The following is a 25,942-nucleotide window of genomic DNA, read 5'->3' on the forward strand; positions in this document are numbered from 1 at the left end:
GGCTTACCCAGAGTAAGCCAGAGGCAGTGCTGATCAGCTCCTAGGATGTGGTCCTGTGATTCCTTGTGACAGTCAGTTCTCCCAGTGTCATTGGACACAGAGCCAACAGGTTCCCCTAGGATATTTATCAGCCAGCCTAGTTCTGTGCTCAAAAGGACACAGCTCACTTGATGACTTGGGCTGCCAGTTTGAACATGGACAGGTTCTGTGAGTGAAATTTCTTCTTTTGAAACTTTTGTGGAAGAATGGGGTACTTTGCCTTTTTGGGCACATCTTACTTTGTCAATTGCTTAATATTTCACTAGTTTCTTGTTTCATAACTTTTTCCTCTCTCTCTTTTTCTCATTATTGTATTTCTGTTTTTTCTCTCTCTCTCTCTCAGTTGATTTTCTCCCAGAAACCATTACTCCTTGTTAAGTGTGGCAATGTGAATTTGGGGAAAACAGCACCAATGGTGTATTTTTGGTTGCACTGTGCCACAAAGTTACACAGAAAAACCAATTTTATCAGGGGTATAATAATCCTGCTCTGACCAAAGCTCTAACATGGCTCTTGGACTCAGTTGAAATGTTAAGAGTGGATTGTATTTTCATCATATCAACAGACATCAATGTTCTAAATCAGTCCTATAATAAGGAATAGGAAAGCCCTGTAGGTTTTAAATACATTTACTTAAAACCAAGGTCCTGATCCTGCAAAACTCCTGCAAAGTGTTCTTAGAAAGAGCTCCTTTGAGTCACCATTGAGGGGTGCATTTCTGGCAAGCTAAGTTAATGTTAGAGCTGTTCAAAATGTACAGTTTGAAAAAAATGGGCACAAAATTGAATTGATTATTAATAAATATGTATGTTGAACAAATCATTTGTAATGAAAAATTCAATATTATCAGTTGGTTGGTTGGTTGGTTTTTCCTTCAAAAACTGAAACACTGGAAACAGCTTGGGAAAAAAAAAACATTTTTGTCAAAAAAAAAAAAAATTCCATGAGACTTTAAAAGAAAATTGTAAACTTCTTTTGAAATATTTTCAAGGAAAACATCACTTATTAGTTCTGGCTCATTTTACTTCTGGATTGGGGAAAAATATTGTAAAAAAATAAAGATAATGCTATCACACAACTGACTTCTTCCATAGTGGTATGTTCCCTCTCTGTTAATATAGCTAAACTCCAGAATCTGAGGTTATTAACCTCTTCCTAGACCTCAGGGGTATCGCATCCGTGATGTTACTAAGCTCCATGAAAGAATGAGTTTCTTTCTCCATTTGTGTCATCTGTTTTCTTTGTATATCTGTCTCTAGTACTTCTTCAGCTCTTACTCCTTGTGGTAGCACCAAGCTTGGAGAGTCTCTCTAGCAAACTGAAGGAGTGGGAAAAATGCTTTACTGACCCCGACTATGAAGAACTGGTGGATATTGCCAAAAATGGGTTGGAAAAAGGGTGTCGTTCAAAGAAGGTGGTGATCGTAGGGGCAGGAATAAGTGGACTCACTGCTGCCAAACTGCTGCAAGATGCTGGCTGCAAGGTAATTATAATGATTGAGAGGAGCCAGAGACAGGCCAGGGAATCAGTGCGTCTCTGAAATGATCTGATTGTTTTTACAGAGTAAACAATGCTGAAGAAAAAAACAAGGTGAATTTCAGTGAGCTGGGTGCTCTGTGCACGCAAGCAGTATATTACTCTCTTTTCCAGACACAAAGTTCATTGAGTTAAAGTTAAGGGGCTAGGTTCACAAAAGGACTTGGGAGCCTAACTGCAACTTTAGGTGCCTAACTCCCAGAATCAGGCCCCAGTGAGATTTGCAAAACCCCTGCTCAGTTGTCCCTGAACCTTCTAGATGCCTAAACTCACTTGATGCCTAAGTTTGAGGGCGCCTATATTTTTGTCTGTGAGCATGCGCACTGCAGCCTACCTCTAGGCACCCGGCTCCCTTGTCCCAGTGGGACGCATGAACCGGGGGAAGGTCATCATTCCTCCCCCTAAGGGATCCAATCCGTGCTCAGAGCTCAGGCCACACGGATGAGTTCACACAAAAGAGCCAGAGATGGGAGGAACGGGAGGACTTCCCTCATCACTTCCAGCCCAGTGATTAGGGTATTCATCTGGGAGGTGAGAAACTCTGATTCAATTCTCCTCTGTGCATGGGGGAGCGGGGGGAGAGAAGAGATTTGAACAGGGATCTACCACACAGGACTGGTTTTAAGGGAAAGGGCACCCTGGGCTAACCTGTATTTTGGCACCCCGGCCTCCACTGCCTCCCTGGGCACCCCATCCATTTCCCCATTGCCCCTGGCCCCTGCTGCCTCCCCATCCATCCCCCTCTATTGCCCCCAGGTCCTGCTGCCTCCTGCCCCCCCCCCATTGCCCCAAGCTCCTTTCTGTGGCTTCATAACCCAGGTCCACCCCGCTACTTGCCTCTTGACCACAGCGCCCCCATGACCACAGCACCCTGGGAAGTCACCTGCATCACCCACCCGTAACGCTGGCCCTGATGCCACCTCTCAAAAGAGTGCCCTGACTACTGGGCAATGGGATAGTCTGATGTAGGTGTCCCTTTCTCTGAGCATGGCGACTGAGTTGGGCCCTGCTGATGAGCTGTGTAGAAGTACACCTATCTTCCCCCTGTTCATAGATGGCTCTGGGGCATAGGTGTTCAGATACCTAGAGGAAAGCAGCATTCCATCACATCTCTCCCTTTAAGTTTTGCATTCCTACTCATCCCCAGAGTAGAACCTTAGGTACTTAGGGAACTTTTACAGTGAAAATGTAGGCACTGAGTGACTTTAGATGCTTGAAAGATTCAGTGGCAGATGAGCGGGAGGTTTGTGAATGCCCCTACATTTGGGATTTAGGCACCTAAGTCCCTTTGTGAATCTCGCCATTAGAAACCGGCAAGTGAAAGAAAACCACGGCCTATGTTTTGTTTTTAGGTTCTGATTCTGGAAGCCAGTGATCGCGTGGGAGGACGCATCATGACCTATCACAATAAGGACAAAAGCTGGTATGTGGACCTCGGACCCATGCGTTTGCCCAAACACCACAGGTAATACATTTACCCCGTCTCAGCCACCAATACTGTTCATAAAAGGAGAAGCCTCAGTTTTAAGATTTTTATGATAATTCCTAGAAAAAAAATAATGAAGGGCTTGTATCTGATGAGCTTAAGGTGCCCCCTTCCTGCCTTGCGTGGACCATCTGCATTGTCTCACATTGTCAGTTTGTGTGCAGGGGAGAGAATTATCTTTGAGGGGCTGTTACTTTTCCAGAACAGGTGGGCTGCAAATGGGTGGGGAGAAGCAGGGAGTGGACTGGCGCTATGGCTCTCTACTCTGCCAGCCAGTGTAGCTAAACCAGCTTAGTGGGGCAGTGCCTAGGATGGGCCCAGATAAATTCCTTCTGAAGCAAAGGGTGAACCAAAGATTAATTCCCCCTTAGGCAAAGGGGTAACCAGAAATTAGAGGTACAATTTGCTTCCTGGTATGCTCTTGGAGTACACAGCTGTCACATACCAGCTATGGACTGGTTACAGAGGTCCCACCCCAGAGAGATCCAAGAGATGTGGACCCTTTATGACAGTGATACTCAGACCTCAGTGGTTCAGAAGCCAAACTAGCGATCAACATTACCCAAAAGAGCCACAGTAGTGTGATTTCATTGTTTCATTTACTATAGTACTAGTAATATTTAAACAATATGATGGGAAATATTTAGTATTTTTATATAAATTTGCTGTGAGAATTATATATATATAATCTTAATTCTCTCCACAAATAAGTTAATAACTTATTGCAAGTTGATAATTTAATTTGTTAATAGCATAAAAATTGGTTAATAACTTAGATTGGTTAATAATTAAATCACAGTGTTTTAATATCATGTGCTGCAAAAAGCTACAGGAGACACAGTAAAGAGCCACTTGCGAGCTGCAGTCTGACTATCATTGCTTTAAGCCATCTTTAATACACTGCCAGCTATGGCTATTCTCAGCTCAGATAAGATGTGATACACACCACACCACATACTGGCTAAATATTTTAGTACAGTTTAGCATTCCAACACATCTCCCCTTTTAAGTCTTACATTCCTACCATTGCAAAATTTACACTATTGTGCTATCATTAAAGTTTGGTATGGATCAGTCTGTTACGTATCTCTGAATCATACTGGCTTTCTAATTACACAATCCAAAAGCATCACAATTTGACCATCTGGCTGTCCATAACTTGCAATGACTGGCTGTGGTTGGTTAGGTATCTTCGAGTCTTCTTCTTGTTCTGAATCTGATGAGTTTGCTATGTTGTTTGTTCTTTCTATGGGATTAACTGTACATTTTGATGGTTTCTGTTGAACTCTCCACTGTCAGCCTCAATCACATATGATCTGGGCAATTAATTCTTTTTTTCATAGACTCATAGACTTTAAGGTCAGAAGGGACCATTATGATCATCTAGTCTGACCTCCCGCATGATGCAGGCCACAAAAGCTGACCCACCCACTCCTGGAATAATTCTCTCCCTTGACTCAGCTGTTGAAGTCCCCAAATCATGATTTAAAGACTTCAAGTCGCAGAGAATCCTCCAGCAAGCGACCCCTGCCCCATGCTGCGGAGGAAGGCGAAAAACCTCCAGGGCCTCTGCCAATCTGCCCTGGAGGAAAATTCCTTCCCGACCCCAAAAATGGCGATCAGCAGAACCCCGAGCATGCGGGCAAGATTCTCCAGCCAGACCCTCATTGACCATTGTTACTAATTACCAGCGATGGCACGTTATTGACCTATTGACTATCATTTTGATAGCTGGAATTCTTCCCCCTTTTCCTCTATTAAGTTCAGCCAAAATACAGTCACCAGGTTCTAAACGGGCAGTTTTCTAACTAAGGGTACGTCTATACTTACCCGCTGGTTCGGCGGCAAGCAATCGATCTTCTGGGATCGATTTATCGCATCTTGTCTAGACGCGATAAATTGATCCCGGAAGTGCTCGCCATCGACGCCGGTAATCCTGCTCTACAAGAGGAGTAGGCGGAGTCGACGGGGGAGCCTGCCTGCCGCATGTGGACCCGCGGTAAGTACCTTTAAGTTTGAACTAAGATACTTCGACTTCAGCTACGTTATTCACGTAGCTGAAGTTGCTTATCTTAGTTCGAACTGGGGGCTTAGTGTGGACCAGCCCTTAGTGACATATATTGTAAAAGTGTTTGCCTTTTAATCTGATTTGGCTACGTTCTTTCTGGCCATTTTGAAGACAGGTACTTTTTCAAAGTCAAAACAGTAGTTCTGAGTTGTCTTCCCATCAGGAGTTGAGCTGGACTATATACATTAGCTGTTGTTAGTGTTGATCTCTAGCTCAGAAGAGCACGGAATGGATCTTCCTGCTGTAGGATTTTCTTGGCTGTCCATACAGCTCTCTGTCTCTCCATTCACTTGTAGGCAATGTGGGCTGCTAGTAATATGATCAAAATCATATTTTGTTTTAAATTCTTTAAATTCCACAGCAGTGAATTGTAGCCCATTGTCCATCACTACTGGAATACCAAAACAAGTAAAAGTGCACTTCAGTTTTTCAATAACACTCTGACATATGTCTTTCTTTAAGTACATTATTTGTATGTACCTGGAAAAAATAGTTCACTACAACCAGATAATGATGTCCTCTAAATTTGCATAAATCTACAGCTAGTCTATTCCAAGGTCTGTTTGGTAGAAGTGCTGTTATTCTATATGATTCAGTATTGTCTCTTAAGGTTATTTGTACTGGATTTCCTTTCAAAAGTCCAATATCATCAAATATTCCATTGAGTTCTTCCACCATACCCACTAGGGGAGGGTTAGCTCACTGGTTTGAGCATTAGCCTGTTAAACCTAGGGTTGTGAGTTGGCCACTTAGGAATCTGGGGCAAAATCAGTACTTGGTCCAGCTAGTGAACGCAGGGGGCTGGACTCCATGGCCTTTCAGGGTCCCTTCCAGTTCTATGAGATAGGTATATCTCCATTTATTTTATTATTATTATTTTTTTAATGGCTGCCACACTGTGGCTAAAAAGGTTGTTGGTCTTTGATCCTTTGATCACATGTAGTCTAGATGCATAGCTTTTGTCTTTGTAACTTGGTTCTGTGATGAACTGGCGCATGCAGTTCAGAATACCTCTAGGGCTAGTCAGACCTGTATCAGGTGATTTCAGCTCTGAGGGGTTGAAGGTGACTGTATGTCCCTTCTGATATGACTGTCATGTGTGCTTCTGAGTCAATTTTAATGTCAATAGTCTTGCCATGAATATTCGGTTTCACTCTCAGGGCATACTCAGTATCATTACTCATGGTAGATCCCCAGAAACACTGGTTCTTGATTGTCTGCAATACAAGTCAACTCTCTGACTGCTTTTGTGTGGCAAACAGCAGCAAAATGTCCATATTTTGTGCATTTATTATATCTTGCTGTTTTGTCTGGAAATACATTTCTTGGGCTATGAAATTTTCCACGTCTTGTGTATGCAGTCATGTCATTTATCTGGAATTTGTCCCTCATATCCTTAGGATAAAGACTTGTAGCACTTATGCTGTTTACCACTTCTAAGCTATTGTGACAGGTTTCAGAGTGGTAAACGTGTTAGTCTCTATCAGCAAAAAGAATGAGGAGTACTTGTGGCACCTTAGAGACTAACACATCTATTTGAGCATAAGCTTTTGTAGACTAAAACCCACTTCATCAGATGCATGCAGTGGAAAATACTGTAAGAAGAGATATATACACAGAGAACATGAAAAAATGGGTGTTGCCATACCCGCTATAACAAGAGTGAGCAGTTAAAGTGAGCTATTATCAGCAGGAGAAAAAAAAACCTTTTGTAGTGATAATCAGGATGGCCCATTTCCAGCAGTTGACAAGAAGGTGTGAGTAACAGTAGGAGTTAAAAATAAGTATGGGGAAATAGTTTTACTTTGTGTAATAACCTATCCACTCCCAGTCTTTATTCAAGCCTAATTTAATGGTGTCAAGTTTGCAAATTAATTCCAATTCAGCAGTTTCTTGTTGCAGTCTGTTTTTGAAATTTTGTTGTTGTAATATTGTGACTTTTACGACTGTAATCTTACAACTACAATACCCACCTGCTGAAGTGAAGAAACAGTTTGACAGAGCCAGAAGAGTACCCAGAAATCACCTATTACAGGACAGGCCCAACAAAGAAAGTAACAGGACGCCACTAGCCCGTCACCTTCAGCCCCCAACTAAAACCTCTCCAGCGCATCATCAAGGATCTACAACCTATCCTGAAGGATGATCCCTCATTCTCACAGATCTTGGGAGACAGGCCAGTCCTCACTTACAGACAGCCCCCAAACCTGAAGCAAATACTCACCAGCAACCACACACCACACAACAAAAACACTAACCCAGAAACCTATCCTTGCAACAAAGCCCACTGCCCACTCTGTTCACATATCTATTCAGGGGACACCATCATAGGACCTAATCACATCAGCCACACTATCAGAGGCTCGTTCACCTGCACATCTACCAATGTGATATATGCCATCATGTGCCAGCAATGCCCCTCTGCCATGTACATTGGCCAAACTGGACAGTCTCTACGTAAAAGAATAAATGGACACAAATCAGACGTCAAGAATTATAACATTCAAAAACCAGTCGGAGAACACTTCAATCTCCCTGGTCACTCGATTACAGACCTAAAAGTCACAATATTACAACAACAAAACTTCAAAAACAGACTGCAACAAGAAACTGCTGAATTGGAATTAATTTGCAAACTTGACACCATTAAATTAGGCTTGAATAAAGACTGGGAGTGGATGGGTCATTACACAAAGTAAAACTATTTCCCCATGCTTATTTTTAACTCCTACTGTTACTCACACCTTCTTGTCAACTGCTGGAAATGGGCCATCCTGATTATCACTACAAAAGGCTTTTTTTCTCCTGCTGATAATAGCTCACTTTAACTGCTCACTCTTGTTATAGCGGGTATGGCAACACCCATTTTTTCATGTTCTCTGTGTATATATATCTCTTCTTACTGTATTTTCCACTGCATGCATCCGATGAAGTGGGTTTTAGCCCATGAAAGTTTATGCTCAAATAAATTTGTTAGTCTCTAAGGTGCCGCAAGTACTCCTCGTTCTTTTCACTTCTAAGCTAGTTTCTCATTTTTCCCATTTGGCATGTTTGTTTTGCGGTTTTGTAAGGCCAGACTGCTTTGCTCTTTGAATAGCTATGTGTAGGGTTAAGTTTGTTTTTAATTGTAGCTGCTGTGAATGACTTCACCTGTAAGCCCTGTGGTCAATCTATCTCTGATATTTTCAGGTTTTACAGTCCCCAGATCAGTTTTCTGCCAATATATGGAAAACTCTGATAAAAAATTAATCATTTTCCCCTTGTTCTTGAATTCTCTGGTGAAAATATGATCTTTCATAAGTCTCATTTCTCTGAGGTATAAAGTATGCATCAATCATAGGCAGAACCATTTCATAGTCAACTTTGCATCTGTCTTCAGTAAAGAAAAAAGATTTTAAAGCTATGCTGTGCCAACTTCCTCGTAGCATAAATTAAAAAGGAACCATGAATATTGTCAGTTTCCTTGTGTAGTTTGGTTGCAAAGCAAAATCTTGCATCCAGTCTATCCATTCTGAAGGTTTGTTTAAAGCTGAAATTCTCCAGGGCATTGAGGAGTGACATGTTAATGTTAGTGACCCTGCAACCTTTATTGCTGTTTCTTTTTTCCTCTGGCACTAGTTAGACTGCCTTAACTTACTACCCATGTCATCTACCCAGGGGCAAGCACAGGAATTTAAATTTGACCCCTTTTGGGAGGCACAGAAGCTCGCTGCCCTCCCTCCCCACCCAGCACCGGGAGGAGCCCAATGCCCTCCTTCCCCACCCAGCCATGGGAAGAGCTCGATCTTCCCTCCCTCCACCCAGCCCTGGCAAAAGCTTGATCTTCCCTGCCTCTGTGGCCCTGGGGCTGGAGAAGTTCTGTGCCCCCAATGATTATTGGGGTGGGACCGTGCCCCTGCCTCCCCCCCTCCTTGCGCACACCCCATGTACCAGATACTGACTGGTTACAAAGCTTCCATCTCAGAGTTCCAAGAGATGTGGGCCTTTAAAGAGATCTTTAATATACAGCCAGCTATGGCTGTTCCCAGTTCTCATAAAGTATGGTACACACCTCACCACCTAGTGGTTAAACATTATAATACAGTTTAACATTCCATTATAACAGTGGCTTTTAAACTGGGGAATGCATACCCCTAGGGCTACTCGAGCTCTTGTCATTGGGTATGGGAGAAAAAAAAATTAATAGCAGACAGACCAGAATTGGGAGGGGAGTGGAGAGATGTACACCTGCAAACTCCCCTGTGCAGGCTATCAGGCAGGGCAAGTAGATGCAGAGCTGGCCTTATGGGTGGGTGACCACCTAGGGCGCCAGGGCCAGGGGCATCAGGGTGAAGAGCAATGATCCCTCTTAATTTTTCCACCCGTATGTGGAATAAATTTTGTTATGTGCACCAAGGTAATGTACAGATGTGTGCCACCAGTAGAAACAAATAACCTAGATATAATATATACTTTTAAAAAGTTACCAATAGGAATAATTACACCAGCCAAGACAAGTTAGGCATTTTAGAACTCACTACTCAAATAATTAACTTTAAGTGTAAGAGCGAAATAAAAATTATGAAATACACAGACCAGTCAAAACACTAAAATAACACACTTTGAAAGAATAAAATTACAGAGAACATATGTGCATTGCAGGAAGTACCAAGAATTAACAACAAAACCAGCAGTGTTGGGAGGTGTGTGACACAGACAGTGTCTGTGTGTGTGTGTGGTGACTCACAGACTGTGTGTGAGACACACAGAGACTGTGTGTGACTGTGTGTGTGTGCGACTGTGTGTGTGTGTGTGTGTGTGTGTGCGCATGCATGCTGGCTGCTGGGGAAGTTTCTGAGAGACGCCCATCTGCTGTCTCTTTAAGGCACTCACTGAAAGCTTGCCTCCTTCTGAACCATGTCCCCTCTCCCCTGCTCTGCAGAGATGGGGTACATGGGCAGGGGGGAGGGAGAGAGACTGTGTGAGTGAGTGTGTGTGAGTGTGAGAGAGAGAGACCGACAGAGACAGAGATTGTGTGTGCTGGCTGCTGGGAAAGTCTCTGAGAGACTGTACGCTGTCCCTTTAAGGCACTCACTCACCCGAAGGCTTGTTCAGACCTCAGAACTGCTGCAAGTCCTGAGCCCTGTCCCCTCTACCCTGCTCTGTGGAGATGGGGTACAGGGGCTGGGAGAGGGGGACACCCTGACATCAACACCCTCCTTTCCCCACCCCCTACTCTGAACAGCCTTTGGAAGGGTCCCGGGAGCAGCTGCAGGAACAACATGGCTGCAAAGCAGGGGGCGGGGCGAGCACCTGAACACATGCTACCAGCTGGAGGTGCATGGCTCTGCTAATCAACTGCATGGCACTTGAATGTCTCTTGGGAGGCCACCGAACCGTGTGGCTTACAGGGAACACAGGTCAAAAGGTGAGGAGTGGGGCAGGCCTGGGGTTCGAGGCTGTGGAAGGGAGCTTGCAGCAATGGGTGGGGGAATCATAGAATATCAGGGTTGGAAGGGACCTCAGGAGGTCATCTAGATCAACTCCCTGCTCAAAGCAGGACCAATCCCCAACTAAATCATCCCAGACAGGGCTCTGTCAAGCCTGACCTTAAAAACCTCTAAGGAAGGAGATTCCACCACCTCCCTAGGTAACCCATTCCAGTGCTTTACCACCCTTCTAGTGAAAAAGTTTTTCCTAATATCCAACCTAAAACTCCCCCACTACAACTTGAGACCATTACTCCTTGTTCTGTCATCTGCTACCACTGAGAACAGTCTAGATCCATCCTCTTTGGAACCCCCTTTCAGGTAGTTGAAAGCAGCTATCAAATCCCCCCTCATTCTTCTCTTCTGCAGACTAAATAATCCCAGTTCCCTCAGCCTCTCCTCATAAATCATGTGCTCCAGCCCCCTAATCATTTTTGTTGCCCTCCTCTGGACTCTTTCCAATTTTTCCACATCCTTCTTGTAGTGTGGGGCCCAAAACTGGACACAGTATTCCAGATGAGGCCTCACCAATGTCGAATAGAGGGGAATGATCACAACCCTCAATCTGCTGGCAATGCTCCTACTTATACAGCCCAAAATGCCATTAGCCTTCTTGGTAACAAGGGCACACTGTTGACTCATATCCAGCTTCTCGTCCAGCAGTCACCTCACCTCCAGCAGGGAGGTGAGGCAGTTCTTAATTTGTGCTCTGAGGTGGCCGGAGAACAGTGACTACTGGCTGGGAGGCCAGAGGTCCTGGGTGCCCATCTGCAAAGGCAGCACTGCCACCAGCAGCAGCACAGAAGCAAGAGTGACGATCCACATACCATGCTACCCTTACTTCTGCGCTGCTGCTGGCACTGGTGCTGCTTTCAGAGCTGGGTGGCCGGAGAGACACAGCTGCTGGCCAGGAGCCCAGAGGTGCCAACAAAGATCCTTTTTATGTAATTATGCAAATTGACCTTTTAATAAAGACAAAGAAGTGAAAACCCCCAGTAAATGTAGTATTTGGGATTCACCAAACATTAGTCAATTATTATTTTTTTACTGAAGCATCAAAAGCTCTAATATGCTAAACTCTGTTTCAGAAAATATAAAAAGTCACATTTTAATTCAGGTCTCTGCAAGTGCATAGAAAAAAACCCACACATGCATCCACATTTCAAATATTTGCCAACAACTATTAGAGTTTTCCAACAAGGGTATATTATGAACTTATCTCAGATGGGGGTAAGGAGTAGACTATAAGCGGTTCTCAAATGTCATTGCACCGTGACACCCTTCTGACAACAAAAATTACTGCATGACCTCAGGAGGGGGGAACTGAAGCCCGAGCCCATCCAAGCCACGCCACCCTGGGCGGGGTGGCCATAGCTGCCCAAGGGCTTCTGCCCTGTGGGGGAGGGCATGTAACCTTAACCCTCCTGCCCAGGGCTGAAGCCCTCAGGCTTCGGCCTCAGCCCCAAGTGGTGGGGCTCAGGCTTTGGCTTTGGCCCTGAGCCCCAGCAAGTCTAACACCAGTCTTGGCGACCCCAGTTTGAGAACCCCTGGCCTGCATTATTTGGAAAGGGGTAGGCAGCCTAAAATGGTTGAAAAGCACTGCATTATAACAACCACACCACAATTGAGATGTAAAGTGAAATTGAAGGTAGGGTGCACATATCAACAAATGAAAGTTAAAATCCAGCTAGAACATTGCAGTCAGGGGGGGAAATAATTAATAACTCAGGAAATCAATAGTTAAGGTTGAACTTACAAGAAGTCAAAATATTTGGGACCATATAAACTAGGGGTGGGCAAACTACGGCCCGTGGGCCAGATCCTGCCTGTCAGGGCTTTGGATCCGGCCCGCGGAATTGCCACCCCCGTGGTGGTGCAGGCCCTGCACCGCTCCCAGAAGTGGCCGGCAACATGTCCCTGCAGACCCTGGGGAAGGAGGGGCAGAGGGCTCTGTGCACTTCCCTCGCCTGAAAGCACCGCCCCCCGCATCTCCCATTGGTGGGGAATGGGGAACTGCAGACAATGGGCACTTCGAGGGAGGTACCCACAGGCAAGGGCAGTGCGCAAAGCCCTCTGCCCCTCATCCCCCAGGGGCTGCAGGGACGTGGTGCTGGCCACTTCCGGGAGCGGCATGATGTGGGATCAGGGCAGGCAGGGAACTTGCCCTGGCCCAGGTGTGCGCTGCTGCCACCCCAGAGCCAGGTAAGCGGCGCCGGGCCAGAACCCGCACACCGAACTCCTCCTGCACCCCACACCCCAACCCCCTGCCCTGAGCCCCCTGCCGCACTCCTTCTGCACCTCAAACCCCACGAAACCCCAAACCCCTGCCCTAAGCCCTCTCCCACACTCTGCATCCCCTCCTGCACCCCAACCCCCTGCTCTGAGCTCCTCGTACACCCTGCACCCCTCCTCTGCCCCAACCCCTTGCCCTGAGCCCCTTCCTGCACACCGCACCCCATCCCACCCCCCGCACTCCCTCCCACACTCCAACCCTCTGCCCCAGCCCTACATTCATGGCCTTGCATGCAATTTCCCCACCCAGATGTGGCCCTCAGGCCAAAAATTTTGCCCACCCCTGATACAAACTCCCAAAGTACCCCTCTGGCCCCATAGAGACCCCAGCCTGCCATCTTCCAGGCAAGGTTCTTTTCATATCTTCTTTGTAAGCTGTTCTGTTTTTGCATCATGGATTTTCTTGAGTGATAACCATGGATGCATCTGGTTTAAAATGCTTCCCCTGGAATAGAGCAGGAGGCATGAGCTGTTTAGGTTATGGAGATGCCTCGGATGGCAGGAAAGCACCATTAAGAACTGAGCTGGAATCAACACAGATGAGTGGGACATCCTACAGAGACAATGGGAACCTCAGTCATCGAAAATTAACCCGTAGCTTCAGAGGCAGCTGCACGTATGACCACAACATGGCTGTGTCTGTAGATCAAAGATGAGAGGTGTCAGAAACCTGTGTTGAGAGGGAGAGGACATTGCTGGGAGAGGTGGTCAAACTTTCTCAAGCAAACAGTTTTGGGGTTGTTGTTTTTTGCCTTTTTTCCAAAAGAGAATTGTGAATTCAATTTTTTTTTCAGTTTTGACATTTTTCTCTGTTTTCCCCCACCCCTTTCCTTTCTTTTTAGGGTTGTGCATGAATTTATTACCAAATTTAAACTTAAACTGAACCCATTCTACAATACTGATGACAACGCTTGGTATTTAGTTAACAACATCAGGGCAAGAGCTGGAGAGGTAGATAGAAACCCTGATATCTTGCAATACCCTTTGCACCCTACAGAGAGAGGAAAATCAGCTAGTGAGCTTTATCGTCAGACACTGGATAAGGTATGTGTGTTGTGGAAAGGACTCATGCACTTTGGGTTTCTCTTCATTAAAGAATTAGCCTGGACTTTTACTTGTTGGTCCTAAGCCCCCTTCATATCCACACACACAGCTTTCTCATTCAAGTTTAGTGGTCCTTTCAACTCAGCCTAGCTGGCATGATTGGTAGTATGAGTTATAGCCTGGGCTCTGCTTTCACTTGAGCTATTACCCTGCCCACTTGGCAGTGAAGATACAAGCTAAAATAACACTCAAGTGATGATATTTCTCCAATGCCATCCCACAATCCCTCCCCCCCCCATGTGCCAAGAAGGACAAACAAAGGAAAGTCTCATAAAGCAGCTCAGTTTACTGCCTCACACAGACCCATGGAACCCGGCCCCCAGAAGTCCTAGAGACATCCATGGGAGAATGCAACATCATTAAGGACACAGGTTTGGCTTTGCAGTGTGGCTGCTCACGCCCGTGGGAGGCTAACCCAGGCACCTGTCAACCAAGTTAGCTCTCCAGTGAGGACATATCATGAGAAGCTGATTCTGCAAGGTGCTGAGCACATCTGGGAGATGCACGCGCGCACGCACACACACACACACACACACACACACACACACACACACACACACAGAAGTGCAGTGTTACATCTGAACTCATGAGATTTAGGCTCTTAAAGGACAGATTTTCAAAGGTGTTTAGGTGCTCACAGACATAGGTGCTGACTCGGGGTGATCAGGGGCTCAAGCACCCATAGAAAAAAACAGTGGGTGCTCAGCACCCATCAGCCACAGCTCTTTGTGGGTGCTGCCCATCAGCTGTTTGATGCTGGGGGAGGCAATTGGGGGAGGGCAGAGAGCAGCGAGCAGTGGGTGGCGGGAGTCTCTTGGTTGGAGTTGGAGTGGGGACAGGAAGAGGCGGAGCAAGGGCAGGACCTTGGGGGAGGGGCGGAGTGGGGAAGGGACCTCAGGACAGAGCCAGCGTGTAGTATTCCCAGGAAGAAATAAAAGTCAGAACCTATGCTCATAGATGCAGAGGCACCTGGGGCAAGATTATAAAAAGAGACAAAGCAGGGAGCAAGTGAGCATGACTGTGTAATCCAATGGTTAAAGCACCCAGCTGGGACATCCTGGATCCAGTCCCTCTGCTCCAATGACTATCTGCTCCTCCAAAATGGAACAGCTTCAGCAAGAGAGATTGGGACTATCCACTAGCCCAGCAGTCAGGGCATTTATGTAAGAGGTGGGGAGACTCCTGTTCAAATCTCTCCACCTCAGCAGGTAGAGGGGGGACTTGAAACGGTGGTAAGAGCTGCGGGGCCAGGCAGCTGTGGGGAGCCAAGGCACAGACCCTCCATCTGCCCTAGGCAGGAAGCCTGGGGGGTGGGATCATGGGCCGGAGGGTGCTATCTCTCCCCCCCCCTTGACTCACTCTAATTACTGGGGCAAAAAGCTACAAAGCGGCTGCTGGTGCGACTGCTTGCAACAAACACCTGAGGTGACCGATTCCAGGAGACGGCTCGCAGCTGAGAATCCCAAGCAGACATAGGTGCCGAACTTCCTAAGAGGAGTGGGACTTTGGATACACTCCTCTCTGTGGCATCTCCCATTGACTAATTTAGTCTGTGTGCTGGCTTTTGTGGATCTCATTCTTAGACGCCTGTCTACCTCCACTCATTGTGCAGGGAGCCTGAGGGTATGTCTGCACTGCAAAGAAAAACCCATGGTGCCAAGTGTCAAAGCCCAGGTCAGTTGACATGGGAGCAGGGGGCTTGAGCTGTGGGCCTAAGAATATTGGTGCACACATTCCTACTTGGGCTGGAGCACATGCTCTGAGACTCTCTCCCCTCACTGGATTTCAGAGCCAGGACTCCAGAGGGAACATCTACATTGCTGTTTTTATCCCTATGGCCCAAACCCTGCATTCCCAAGTCATGACCAGGCTCTGAGACTTGGAGCTGTGAGTTTTGGGGTTGTTGGGTTTTTTCCAGTATAGACATAACCCTGAATGCCAAATTCAACCTTTGTGAATCCCACTGATTTTCTAGGCATCTAAAAGTTAGGCATTGCGGTGCTGAGCATAAGTTCTTTTGTGAATCTAGCGGTATTTTCAAAGACTTAGGTGCCATACTCCCATGGATTTCAATGGGAATTAAGCACTTAGGTGCTTTTGAAAATCCCAGTAGGTGCTATCTGCACGTTTAGATGCCTAAATACCTTTGAAAATGCACCCCCTAAAGTACCTGTCACTTCTGAAAGTGGGAGCTAGATCCCAGATTCACTTCGCCACATTTGAACATTTTACCTTGAGTCTATTTGTATTGTTTAGAAAGCCTGAGTGAAAGCAGTTCAGTCATTTGGAGAACTGCAGGAGTGGAAAACAAAAGCTGTCCCTCGTATCCCCATTTAAAAGAGATTCTTAACAGCTCTTTCACCTGAGCAGTCATTTCATGTCCTGCCTCCTTGTGCATATGTAATAGGATACCATCTATAAGTACATGATCACAAACAGGGAAAATAACAAACCTTTAAAGGTAGAACTGTGATGATGAAACAAATGACTGTTTTCTTGGTTGCTACCCAGGTGCCCACAGACTGCAGTGCACTGAAAGAGAAATATGACTCCTTTTCCACCAAGGTAATTGAAGTTAGCATTCCAGTATCTTTCAATCTAAAGATGCCTGATTTCCTAAGTCTTTCCTCACATTGGCCAATGGAAGTCCTTGTGGGATAGTACTTGCCATGTGCACACAGTGCATGGTAGGAGATAATGCATCCGAATCCTCCGAAAGCTACTGGTTGTGTGGAGGAAACACATTCGCCTCATGAGTCTTCATGGAGCACAGCCCTCTTCCCTCTGTGGTCCCCTGGATTCCCCTTAGTGGCAGAGGGAGGGCAGGGCCATGGATCTTCTCTGCCTCTCTCTATCCAAAACACCAGTCTGCAGAAAATGAGCAGTCTCTGTGCTCCCATATGTCTAGTATTTGTGTAGTGCCCTCCTCCACTTTGGTGTGACTGATTTGGCATCTGTTCTTCCTACCCCAGCGCTCTGTGTGACATCCACCTATGTATCCCCATCCACAATTATTTCAGTGAGAGAACCTGCCTACGTATACCCATCCACAATTACTTTTTACCCTGCAGGAGGTGTGGACTAGATCATGGGTTTTTAATCAAAGACAATGAAATCTTGGTATGGACACTAGGAGTGAAATCCTGGCCCCATTGAAATCAATGGCAAAGATCCCATTGACTTTGGGGGGGGGGGTCAGGATTGCACCCAATGAATCAAAACTGGGTGAGGGATTGTGTCTTGAAAGTAAGCATCAGCCTTACCTCAGTGATTGTTTATGAGGAAGCAGACAAATCACCAAGTAGGATAGTGGATGGGTTTGACTCCTGCTCATCCCTTATGGATATTGAATAATTCCTATGTTCAACTGAAATTAGGCCTGGTCTACACTAGGCGTTTATGTCGAATTTAGCGCCGTTACATCGAATTAACCCTGCACCCATCCACACCACGAAGCTATTTAGTTCGACATAGAGCTCTCTTAAATTCGACTTCTGTACTCCTCCCCAACGAGAGGAGTAGCGCTAAATTCAAAATGGCCATATCGAATTAGGCTAGGTGTGGATGGAAATCGACGCTAATAGCTCCGGGAGCTATCCCACAGTGCACCACTCTGTTGACGCTCTGGACAGCAGTCTGAGCTCGGATGCTCTGACCAGCCACACAGGAAAAGCCCCGGGAAAATTTGAATTCCTTTTCCTGTCTGGGCAGTTTGAATCGCATTTCCTGTTTGGACATCGTGGCAAGCTCAGCAGCACTGGCAACGATGCAGAGCTCTCCAGCAGAGGTGACCGTGCAATCCCAGAATAGAAAGAGGGCCCCAGCATGGACTGATCGGGAAGTCTTGGATCTCATCGCTGTGTGGGGCGATGAGTCCGTGCTTTCCGAGCTGCGCTCCAAAAGACGGAATGCAAAGATTTACGAGAAGATCTCTAAAGCCATGGCAGAGAGAGGATACAGCCGGGATGCAACGCAGTGCCGCGTGAAAATCAAGGAGCTGAGACAAGGCTACCAAAAAACCAAAGAGGCAAACGGACGCTCCGGATCCCAGCCCCACACATCCCGTTTCTACGAGGCACTGCATTCCATCCTGGGTGCGGCCGCCACCACTACCCCACCCGTGACCGTGGACTCTGAGGATGGGATATTGTCCGTGGCCGGTTCCTCGGACATGTTAGTGGACGGGGAAGATGAGGAAGGAGATGAGGAGGACGAGGCAGTCGACAGCGCTTGCACCGCTGATTTCCCCGACAGCCAGGAGCTCTTCATCACCCTTACCGAGACCCCCTACCAACCGTCCCCAGCCGTTACCCCGGACACAGAATCAGGGGAAGGATCAAGCAGTAAGTGTTTTAAACATCTAAACATTTATTTTTAACAGAACTGGAATATTTATAATATTAACAATGGGTTTTTTCATGATTTCTTTGCCCTAGGCGCTTAACTATTTAGTCCCAACTATTTAAAAAAAATCTAACAATGTCCGGTTTTTCATGATTCTGCTGCCCAAGACGCTCCACTCTTTAGTCCCTGCCAGTGCAGCTACACCAAAATCCGGTCTATATCTCCGGGGATAGAGATGAAATCCTCATGGGAGATCTCAACGAAGCTCTCCTGGAGGTAGTGTCCAAGCCTGTTCATCAGGTTCCTGGGGAGAGCGACCTTGTTGGGTCCTCCGTGGTACGAAACGTTTCCGCGCCAGGAGACAATCAAGTACTCAGGGATCATTGCCCTGCAGAGCATGGCGGCATACGGCCCTGGTTTTTGCAGGCTTTCCCTAAGCATCCGTTCCTTTTCGCTGTCCGAGATCCTCATCAGGGTGATGTCGCTCATGATGCCCTGCTTTGAATTAGGTAGGGGAATGTTAGTATTGGGACTGCTTTACAGCCACACGGTGGAGGCGGGAGAGGGGCAGCATACAGGGATCTTTCCCTGGGACAGCCGCGAGGGGGTGGGACAGGGGCAGAGTTCATGCTTGCCTCATTGCTGGCAGCAGAGACTGGCATTGCTTTCAATGTGAAAGGAGACCAGTGCTACTATTAAAGTTTTAAGCAGCCACAAGTCTACGGCTTACCATGTTTGCCCGCTACACAAATTCCGGTGTCCTGCCCCGCTTCTCAGATCGCCACTGCAAGACCACAGGCACTGAAGGCGAGGGCCGAAAATTCGACCTTGTCCTGAGTGCGCATGTGATAGGTGCAGTGCATGGTCTTGTTCACAGAGAAAGACTATGTTCTTTGTTCACAACTACATTTATCTTTCTGAGGAATTCACTCCCTTTTTCCCATTCCCACAGCCACATCTGCAACTGTCTCCCAACCCAGCCTGGCATCACACTCCCAGAGGCTAGCGCAGATTAGGCGGAGGAAGAAGAAGACACGGGAGGACATGTTCTCAGAACTAATGTGCTGTTCCCGAGCCCAGGCAGCCCAGCAGACCCAGTGGAGGGAGAACTTGTCCCAAATGCACAGAGCAAACATGGAACAGGAGGAGAGGTGGCGTCAGGAAGACCAGCAGGTGACTCAAACGCTGCTTGGACTGATGAGGGAGCAAACGGACACGCTCCGGCACCTTGTGGATGTTCTGCAGGACCGGAGGCAGGAGGACAGAGCCCCGCTGCAGTGTAACCACCCTCCCCCGCCACCAAGTCCCATACCCCCCTCACCCAAAGTCCAAAGAAGGAGGGGCGGCAGGGGCCGTGAAAAGTTTCACTCCACCCCTGCAGACTGCTCTAGCACTAGAAGGCTCTCATTCCCCAAAATTTGAAAAGTCCTTTCCTACCCACCTCACACAAGCCCCCGTCCAAGTTTCACCCCCCCGTTTCATGTGTTGTTACTAATAAAATATACGTTTCTGTTAATTACTGTTTCCATCATTTTCTTTTGGAGGAGAGTCTGTGTGAAGGGGGGGAAGGTGGTTGGTAATTGGACAGGACAGTCACCTTTAGCAGGGTACAGAGGCGGGGGCAGCAGCAGTGCACATACACAGTGCAGTTACTAGTTACCCTGGTCAGTCTGGGAGGTGGTTTTCATGTTCTGTGGGGGGGGGGGGGTTGCTCTGTGACTTTGTGGCGGGGGAGGGCAGTTACAGATCTTATGCAGCGGTCCTTATCCTGGATCACAGAGCCACGCAGCAGGGGATCTGTAACCCTCTTCCCCCTGCCAGAAAGTCACATACCCGACACATACACGCAGTCCCGCCCAGGATGGCTGGCAGGCTCCGTTGAAACAACCAGTCCACCACTGCGGAGCCTGTCATTCCTGGAGTTTAGAGGCATCATTTGCATCACTACACTACACCCGCCCCCCACCACAGTCTGCGTCCCAGGTTTAAAACATTCCCGCGAAAACAGTAATAAAGACAACGGTGTTCATTAAGAAAATAGAACTGATTTTATTTTTTGGGAAGGGGGTGAAGGGGGTATGTAGCTGGAGAGGATAGTCAACATAAACTTGGTAAAGAAACGGGGGCAGGTTCAGCTTCTCTTTAAACAAAGTTAATAGTCACAGGTTACCCTGCTCACTGAGGAACCTAGCTTTCAAAGCCTCCCGGATGCACAGCGCGTCCCGCTGGGCTCTTCTAATCGCCCGGCTGTCTGGCTGGGCGTAATCAGAAGCCAGGCTATTTGCCTCAACCTCCCACCCCGCCATAAAGGTCTCCCCCTTGCTCTCACAGAGATTGTGGAGCACACAGCAAGCTGCTATAACAATGGGGATATTGGTTTCGCTGAGATCACAGCGAGTCAGTAAGCTTCTCCATCTCTCCTTGAGACGGCCAAAAGCACACTCCACCACCATTCTGCACTTGCTCAGCCGGTAGTTGAAGAGTTCTTTTTCAGTGTCCAGGGCGCCAGTATAGGGCTTCATGAGCCAGGGCATTAGCGGGTAGGCTGGGTCCCCGAGGATCACTGTAGGCATCTCCACATCCCCAAGAGTTATTTTGTGGTCCGGGAAGTAAATACCTTCCTGCAGCCATCTAAACAGACCTGAGTTCCTGAACACGCGAGCGTCATGAACCTTGCCCGGCCATCCGACGTTGATGTTGGTAAAACGTCCCCTATGGTCCACCAGTGCTTGCAGCACCATAGAAAAGTAGCCCTTTCGGTTGATGTACTGGCTGGCCTGGTGGTCCGGTCCCAGGATAGGGATGTGAGTTCCATCTATAGCCCCACCGCAGTTTGGGAATCCCATCGCGGCGAAGCCATCTATGATGACCTGCGCGTTTCCCAGGGTCACTACCTTTGAGAGCAGTACCTTAACGATTGCGTTGGCTACTTGCATCACAACCGCCACGGTAGATTTGCCCACGCCAAAATGGTTTGTGACTGACCGGTAGCTGTCCGGCATTGCAAGCTTCCAGAGGGCTATGGCCACTTGCTTCTGGACAGTCAGGGCTGCTCGCATCCGGGTGTCATTGCGCTTCAGGGCAGGGGACAGCAACTCACAAAGTTCCAGGAAAGTCCCCTTCCGCATGCGAAAGTTTTGCAGCCACTGGGATTCATCCCAGACCTGCAGCACTATGTGGTCTCATCAGTCCGTGCTTGTTTCCCGGGCCCAGAATCGCCATTCCACAACATCCACATGACCCATTGCCACCGTGATGTCCTCGGCGCTGGGTCTCGTGGTTTCTGACAGGTCTGTGCTACTCTCAGACTTCAGATCCTCACCCCGCTGCCGTAGCCTCCTCGCCTGATTTCTCTGTATCTGCCTCTGGGAAAGGTGGATGAGAAGCTGCGAGGCGTTGACAACGGCCACAACTGCAGCGATGGTCACAGCGGTCTCCATGCTCGCAGTGCTGTGGCGTCCACGCTGTCACTGACCAGAAAAGTGCGCAAACTGATTTCCCACCGGCGCTTTCAGGGAGGGAGGGCGGGAGTGACGGACGGATGACGACAGTTACCCAAAAGCACCCCAGAAGGCATTGGCGGCTCGACCCACAATTCCAATGGGCAGCGGGGACTGCGGGAACTGTGGGATAGCTGCCCACAGTGCACCGCTTCCAATGTTGACGCTTGCCCCGTTAGTGTGGACTCACAAAGTCGAATTAGTGTCCTTAGTGTGGACACACACGTTCGACTTTGCAATATCGATTCCACATATTCGATTTAAGTGAAATCGAACTACCCTCGTAGTGTAGACATACCCTAAGATATCTCTTTGGCTGTCATTCTCTATGGGGATATAATATGCATGCACCTTCCACCCTCTCCACTCTTCCCCACCCAGGAATATTTGATTAAAGAAGGAAATTTAAGTAGAGGAGCCATCAACATGATCGGTGACTTGCTGAATGAAGATGGTGAATTCCAGATGTCATTTCTTCACTCTGTCATGAACCATGTTACATTCTCTGAGAAGGGGTAAGGAAAAAGGAATCTTTATTCAGTTGCTTTAAATGTGGAAGGGACATGTACTTCTGGTAGGATCTGTCTGGCTATCCATCCATCTTTCAATACATTTAACTGTCCAGCAACCTCATCTTATCAATGCAGCCGGTTGCCTTCTTTGAAGTAGGCACTGATGGTCTGACTTGTCATACTGGATAAGTGTTCGTTACTATAGTTCTCTAGCCATTAAAAACCAGGTTCGCTTTCACAGTGTCCATAGCTTCTAACTGGGTCAGATCCTATGAAATTCAGTAATTAACTCCAGAGTGTATGTGTTATGGGCATACTGGGGCATCACTCTGTTGTATCTCAGAACCACCTAGTTCAAATGACACTAAAATAGTATCATTAATGCTTCCCAGCACCCCCGTGAGGCAGAACTAATTCCAAGGAAATCTGAGTAATCATGCAGATTTTAGAGCATTTAGCAGAGTCAAGCTTTAAACAGATAGCTGATCTTAACCTTAACAGCAGCAGACCTGGCACTCTACTATAATAAAAGAAGTTGGAGTTGGGACTCAGTAGGGGCTAGATTGTATCTTCAACTATGCAGCTCCTTACAGCTCTCTTTGTTGTTCTTGTGGCATTCTCTCAGATAACTGTTGTCCAATGATGTTGTTGCCTTACCATCCTCTTTTCTCCCCTTTTCTTTCAGTTATGATGAGATCACTGGGGGATTCGATCAGCTTCCTGATACTTTCTACCAGTATATTCATGGGGGTGTTCTATTTCACTCCACAGTAGTGAAGATACTAAATGAGGATGACCAAGTGAGAGTGTTTTACCAGAGGCCAGATGCAGTGGTCCCCTTGGCTGTGACGTCTGACTACGTTCTTGTCACGGCCACGGCAAAAGCCACACGGCTTATTAAATTTTCACCACCTCTTTCAACTAACAAGGCCCATGCCCTGCGGTCCATTCACTACTCAGAAGCCACTAAGATTGTTTTGGTCTGTACTGAAAAGTTTTGGGAGAAAGAGGGAATACAGGGTGGGAGGTCAATCACTGATCGCCCATCCAGATTCATCTACTACCCCAGCCACAATTTCTCCAGTGGGGTGGGGGTGATCCTTGCTTCATACACCTGGGGCGATGATGCTGAATTCTTCATTCCCCTCAGTGATGAAAAGTGTGTTGATGTGGTGCTGGGGGACCTGGCAGAAATCCACCAGGTGCCCAAGAATTATGTCCAGAGTGTCTGCGATAAGCATGTGATCAAGAAATGGAGCCTGGACAGATATTCCATGGGAGCCTATGTTTCATTCACCCCGTACCAGTTTGTCAACTACTCCGAAGCTTTGTTTCAGAATGAAGGGAGGATCCATTTTGCAGGAGAACTCACAGCCCAGCCTCATGCCTGGATCGAAACTGCTATGAAATCTGCAGTGAGAGCGGCAAGGAACATCCATGGCATTATCAATGTGTCACCCAGGCAGCAGCAGCAAGAGCTGAGGAAAAATAAAATATAATTGATGATAAAATAATAATAAGGGTGCTTGGGGGAGGCACAAATGCATCAGCTACTGACTGGGGAATTTAGAAGGTGCACCGCTAACCAGCGGGCATTACAAGATTGTTACTTTAGATTTAGCCCTGGTGGGGGGAGGCATAAACTGTCTGCACTGGCATTAGACTGCTACCCTTACACTCAGAGGGTACGTCTATACTTACCTCCGGGTCCGGCGGTAAGCAATCGATCTTCTGGGATCGATTTATCGCGACTTGTCTAGATGCGATAAATCGATCCCGGATTGATCCCGGAAGTGCTCGCCGTCAACACCGGTACTGCTGCTCCGCGAGAGGAGTACGCGGAGTCGACGGGGGAGCCTGCCTGCCGCGTGTGGACCCGCGGTAAGTTCGAACTAAGATACTTCGACTTCAGCTACGTTATTCACGTAGCTGAAGTTGTGTATCTTAGTTCGAAGTGGGGGGTTAGTGTGGACCAGGCCAGAGAGAGAAGGGGGTGAGGTAATTATCTTTTATTGGACCAACTTCTGCTGGTGAGAGAGACAAGTTTTCAAGTTTACACAGAGCTCTTCTCCAGCTCTCTCTCACCACAGAAGTTGGTCCAATCACAGGTGCTGGCTTCCTCTGGGCCGTGGAAGTGCTCAATGCCCCTTGCTCCACCCAGGGCCTGCCCCCACCCCCACCCCACCCCTTCTCCCAAGCCCCCACTCCTGCCCTGCCTCTTCCCGCTCCTGCTCCACCCCCACTCCGTCTCTTCCTGCCCAGTTCCGCCCCCTACTCCGAGCGTGCCTAGTCCCCACTCCTCCCTCTTACCCCCAGTACCTCCTGCACACCGCAGAACAGCTGATCCCGGTGAGTGGGAGGCATTGGGCGGGAGGGTGAGGAGCTGATCGGCAGGGCCTCCGGCGGATGGGAGGCGCTGCGAGGGAGGGGGAGAGCTGGCTGCCAGTGGGTGCTAAGCACCCACTATTTTTTTTCTGTAGTTACTCCAGCCCAGGAACACACATGGAGTCGACGCCTATGGGTCCCATAAAATATATTACCTCACCCACCTCGTCTGTCTGTTATGCTGGGACCAACCTAGCTACGACAACTCTGCATGCCCTCACACTCAGCCACTCTGCTCAGCCCCCAGAGGGTAAAGTCAAGGCTGTGCCCAATCCACTCACCTACTCCTAAGAAGGGAAGGAATGAGTGAGTAGCCCTAGTAAAACCTAGCCGCCCTACCCATGTCAGAGTTTGAAGGTGGTTCTTGCTTCCCCGATGAGACAAATAATCTGCTTCACAATCTAGCCTCATGTCTAGATGGCAGGCAAACAATGACTATTCTGTTTCCCGCTTCCAGGGCCAACAAGTCCAGCCCTTGCAGATCCTATCAGCCACACCAGCATTCCTAAAATGGGAGGAGAGGCAGAACTGGAAGGATGCAGTCAGCACTACATGCCTTGATCTCCAATCTGGCAGCAGTGCTTCTGCACTTCTTCAGAGCTCCTTGAGACAAAATTTCACAGGAGGCTTCTCCTGGGATGGGATAAGTCACTCTGCATCCCACCCTGTTCAGGGTTGTGCCTCCATTGCACAGTCTGTCCACCAGTGAAATGCAACGTGTAGCAGGAAACCAATGACCTCATCTTTGACCCTGATTATGGTCATTCCATGGTCAACATGGATGGAATCAGGTGTAATGTGTAGAGATATCAACTATCCCTTGAATATATTGTTAATTCCTATAGTCATTTCTAATCTGCAAGGTTAAAATCTGAATCAGACATGCCAAACCCGTGAAAAAAACACAGAAATTGGGCTTGTTTTTGGCTTAATTGACTTGTGAGTTGCTTGTTGGCTAGTTTTTGGCTTTTAGCTTGTTGCTTGTTTGGCTTGTAACTTGTTGCTTCTTTTTTTGACCGGCTCCTAGCAAGGAGGGGCAAGGGGGGCAAGCAGGGGCAAAGGGCAAGGAGGAGCAAGGGGGGGAGAAAGTCAGGGGTGCACAGCGGGCCCACCACTGTCCCAGACTGCACATTGTGGGGATCTGGTCACATAGAGTGTTGGGGTTCTTAGGGATTGGCTTGTTTTGGCCTTGTTTTGAAATGGGATTA

General features: G+C 47.7%; 1 protein-coding gene across 1 annotated transcript; it reads left to right on the top strand.

Moving 5' to 3' along the window:
• Positions 1–194: 194 nt before the first annotated feature.
• LOC112116755 (L-amino-acid oxidase-like) lies at positions 195–23,848 on the top strand. The gene is made up of 7 exons (XM_026658225.1): positions 195–207; positions 1,299–1,522; positions 2,928–3,040; positions 13,732–13,933; positions 16,505–16,558; positions 22,219–22,352; positions 23,035–23,848. The coding sequence occupies exons 1-7, from the start codon at positions 195–197 to the stop codon at positions 23,846–23,848; spliced, it is 1,554 nt and encodes a 517-aa protein (XP_026514010.1).
• The last annotated feature ends 2,094 nt before the right edge of the window (positions 23,849–25,942 follow it).

Source organism: Terrapene carolina, unplaced genomic scaffold (assembly GCF_002925995.2).
Source record: "Terrapene carolina triunguis isolate 2854851 unplaced genomic scaffold, T_m_triunguis-2.0 Scaffold419, whole genome shotgun sequence".
Taxonomy (NCBI): Eukaryota; Metazoa; Chordata; order Testudines; family Emydidae; genus Terrapene; species Terrapene triunguis.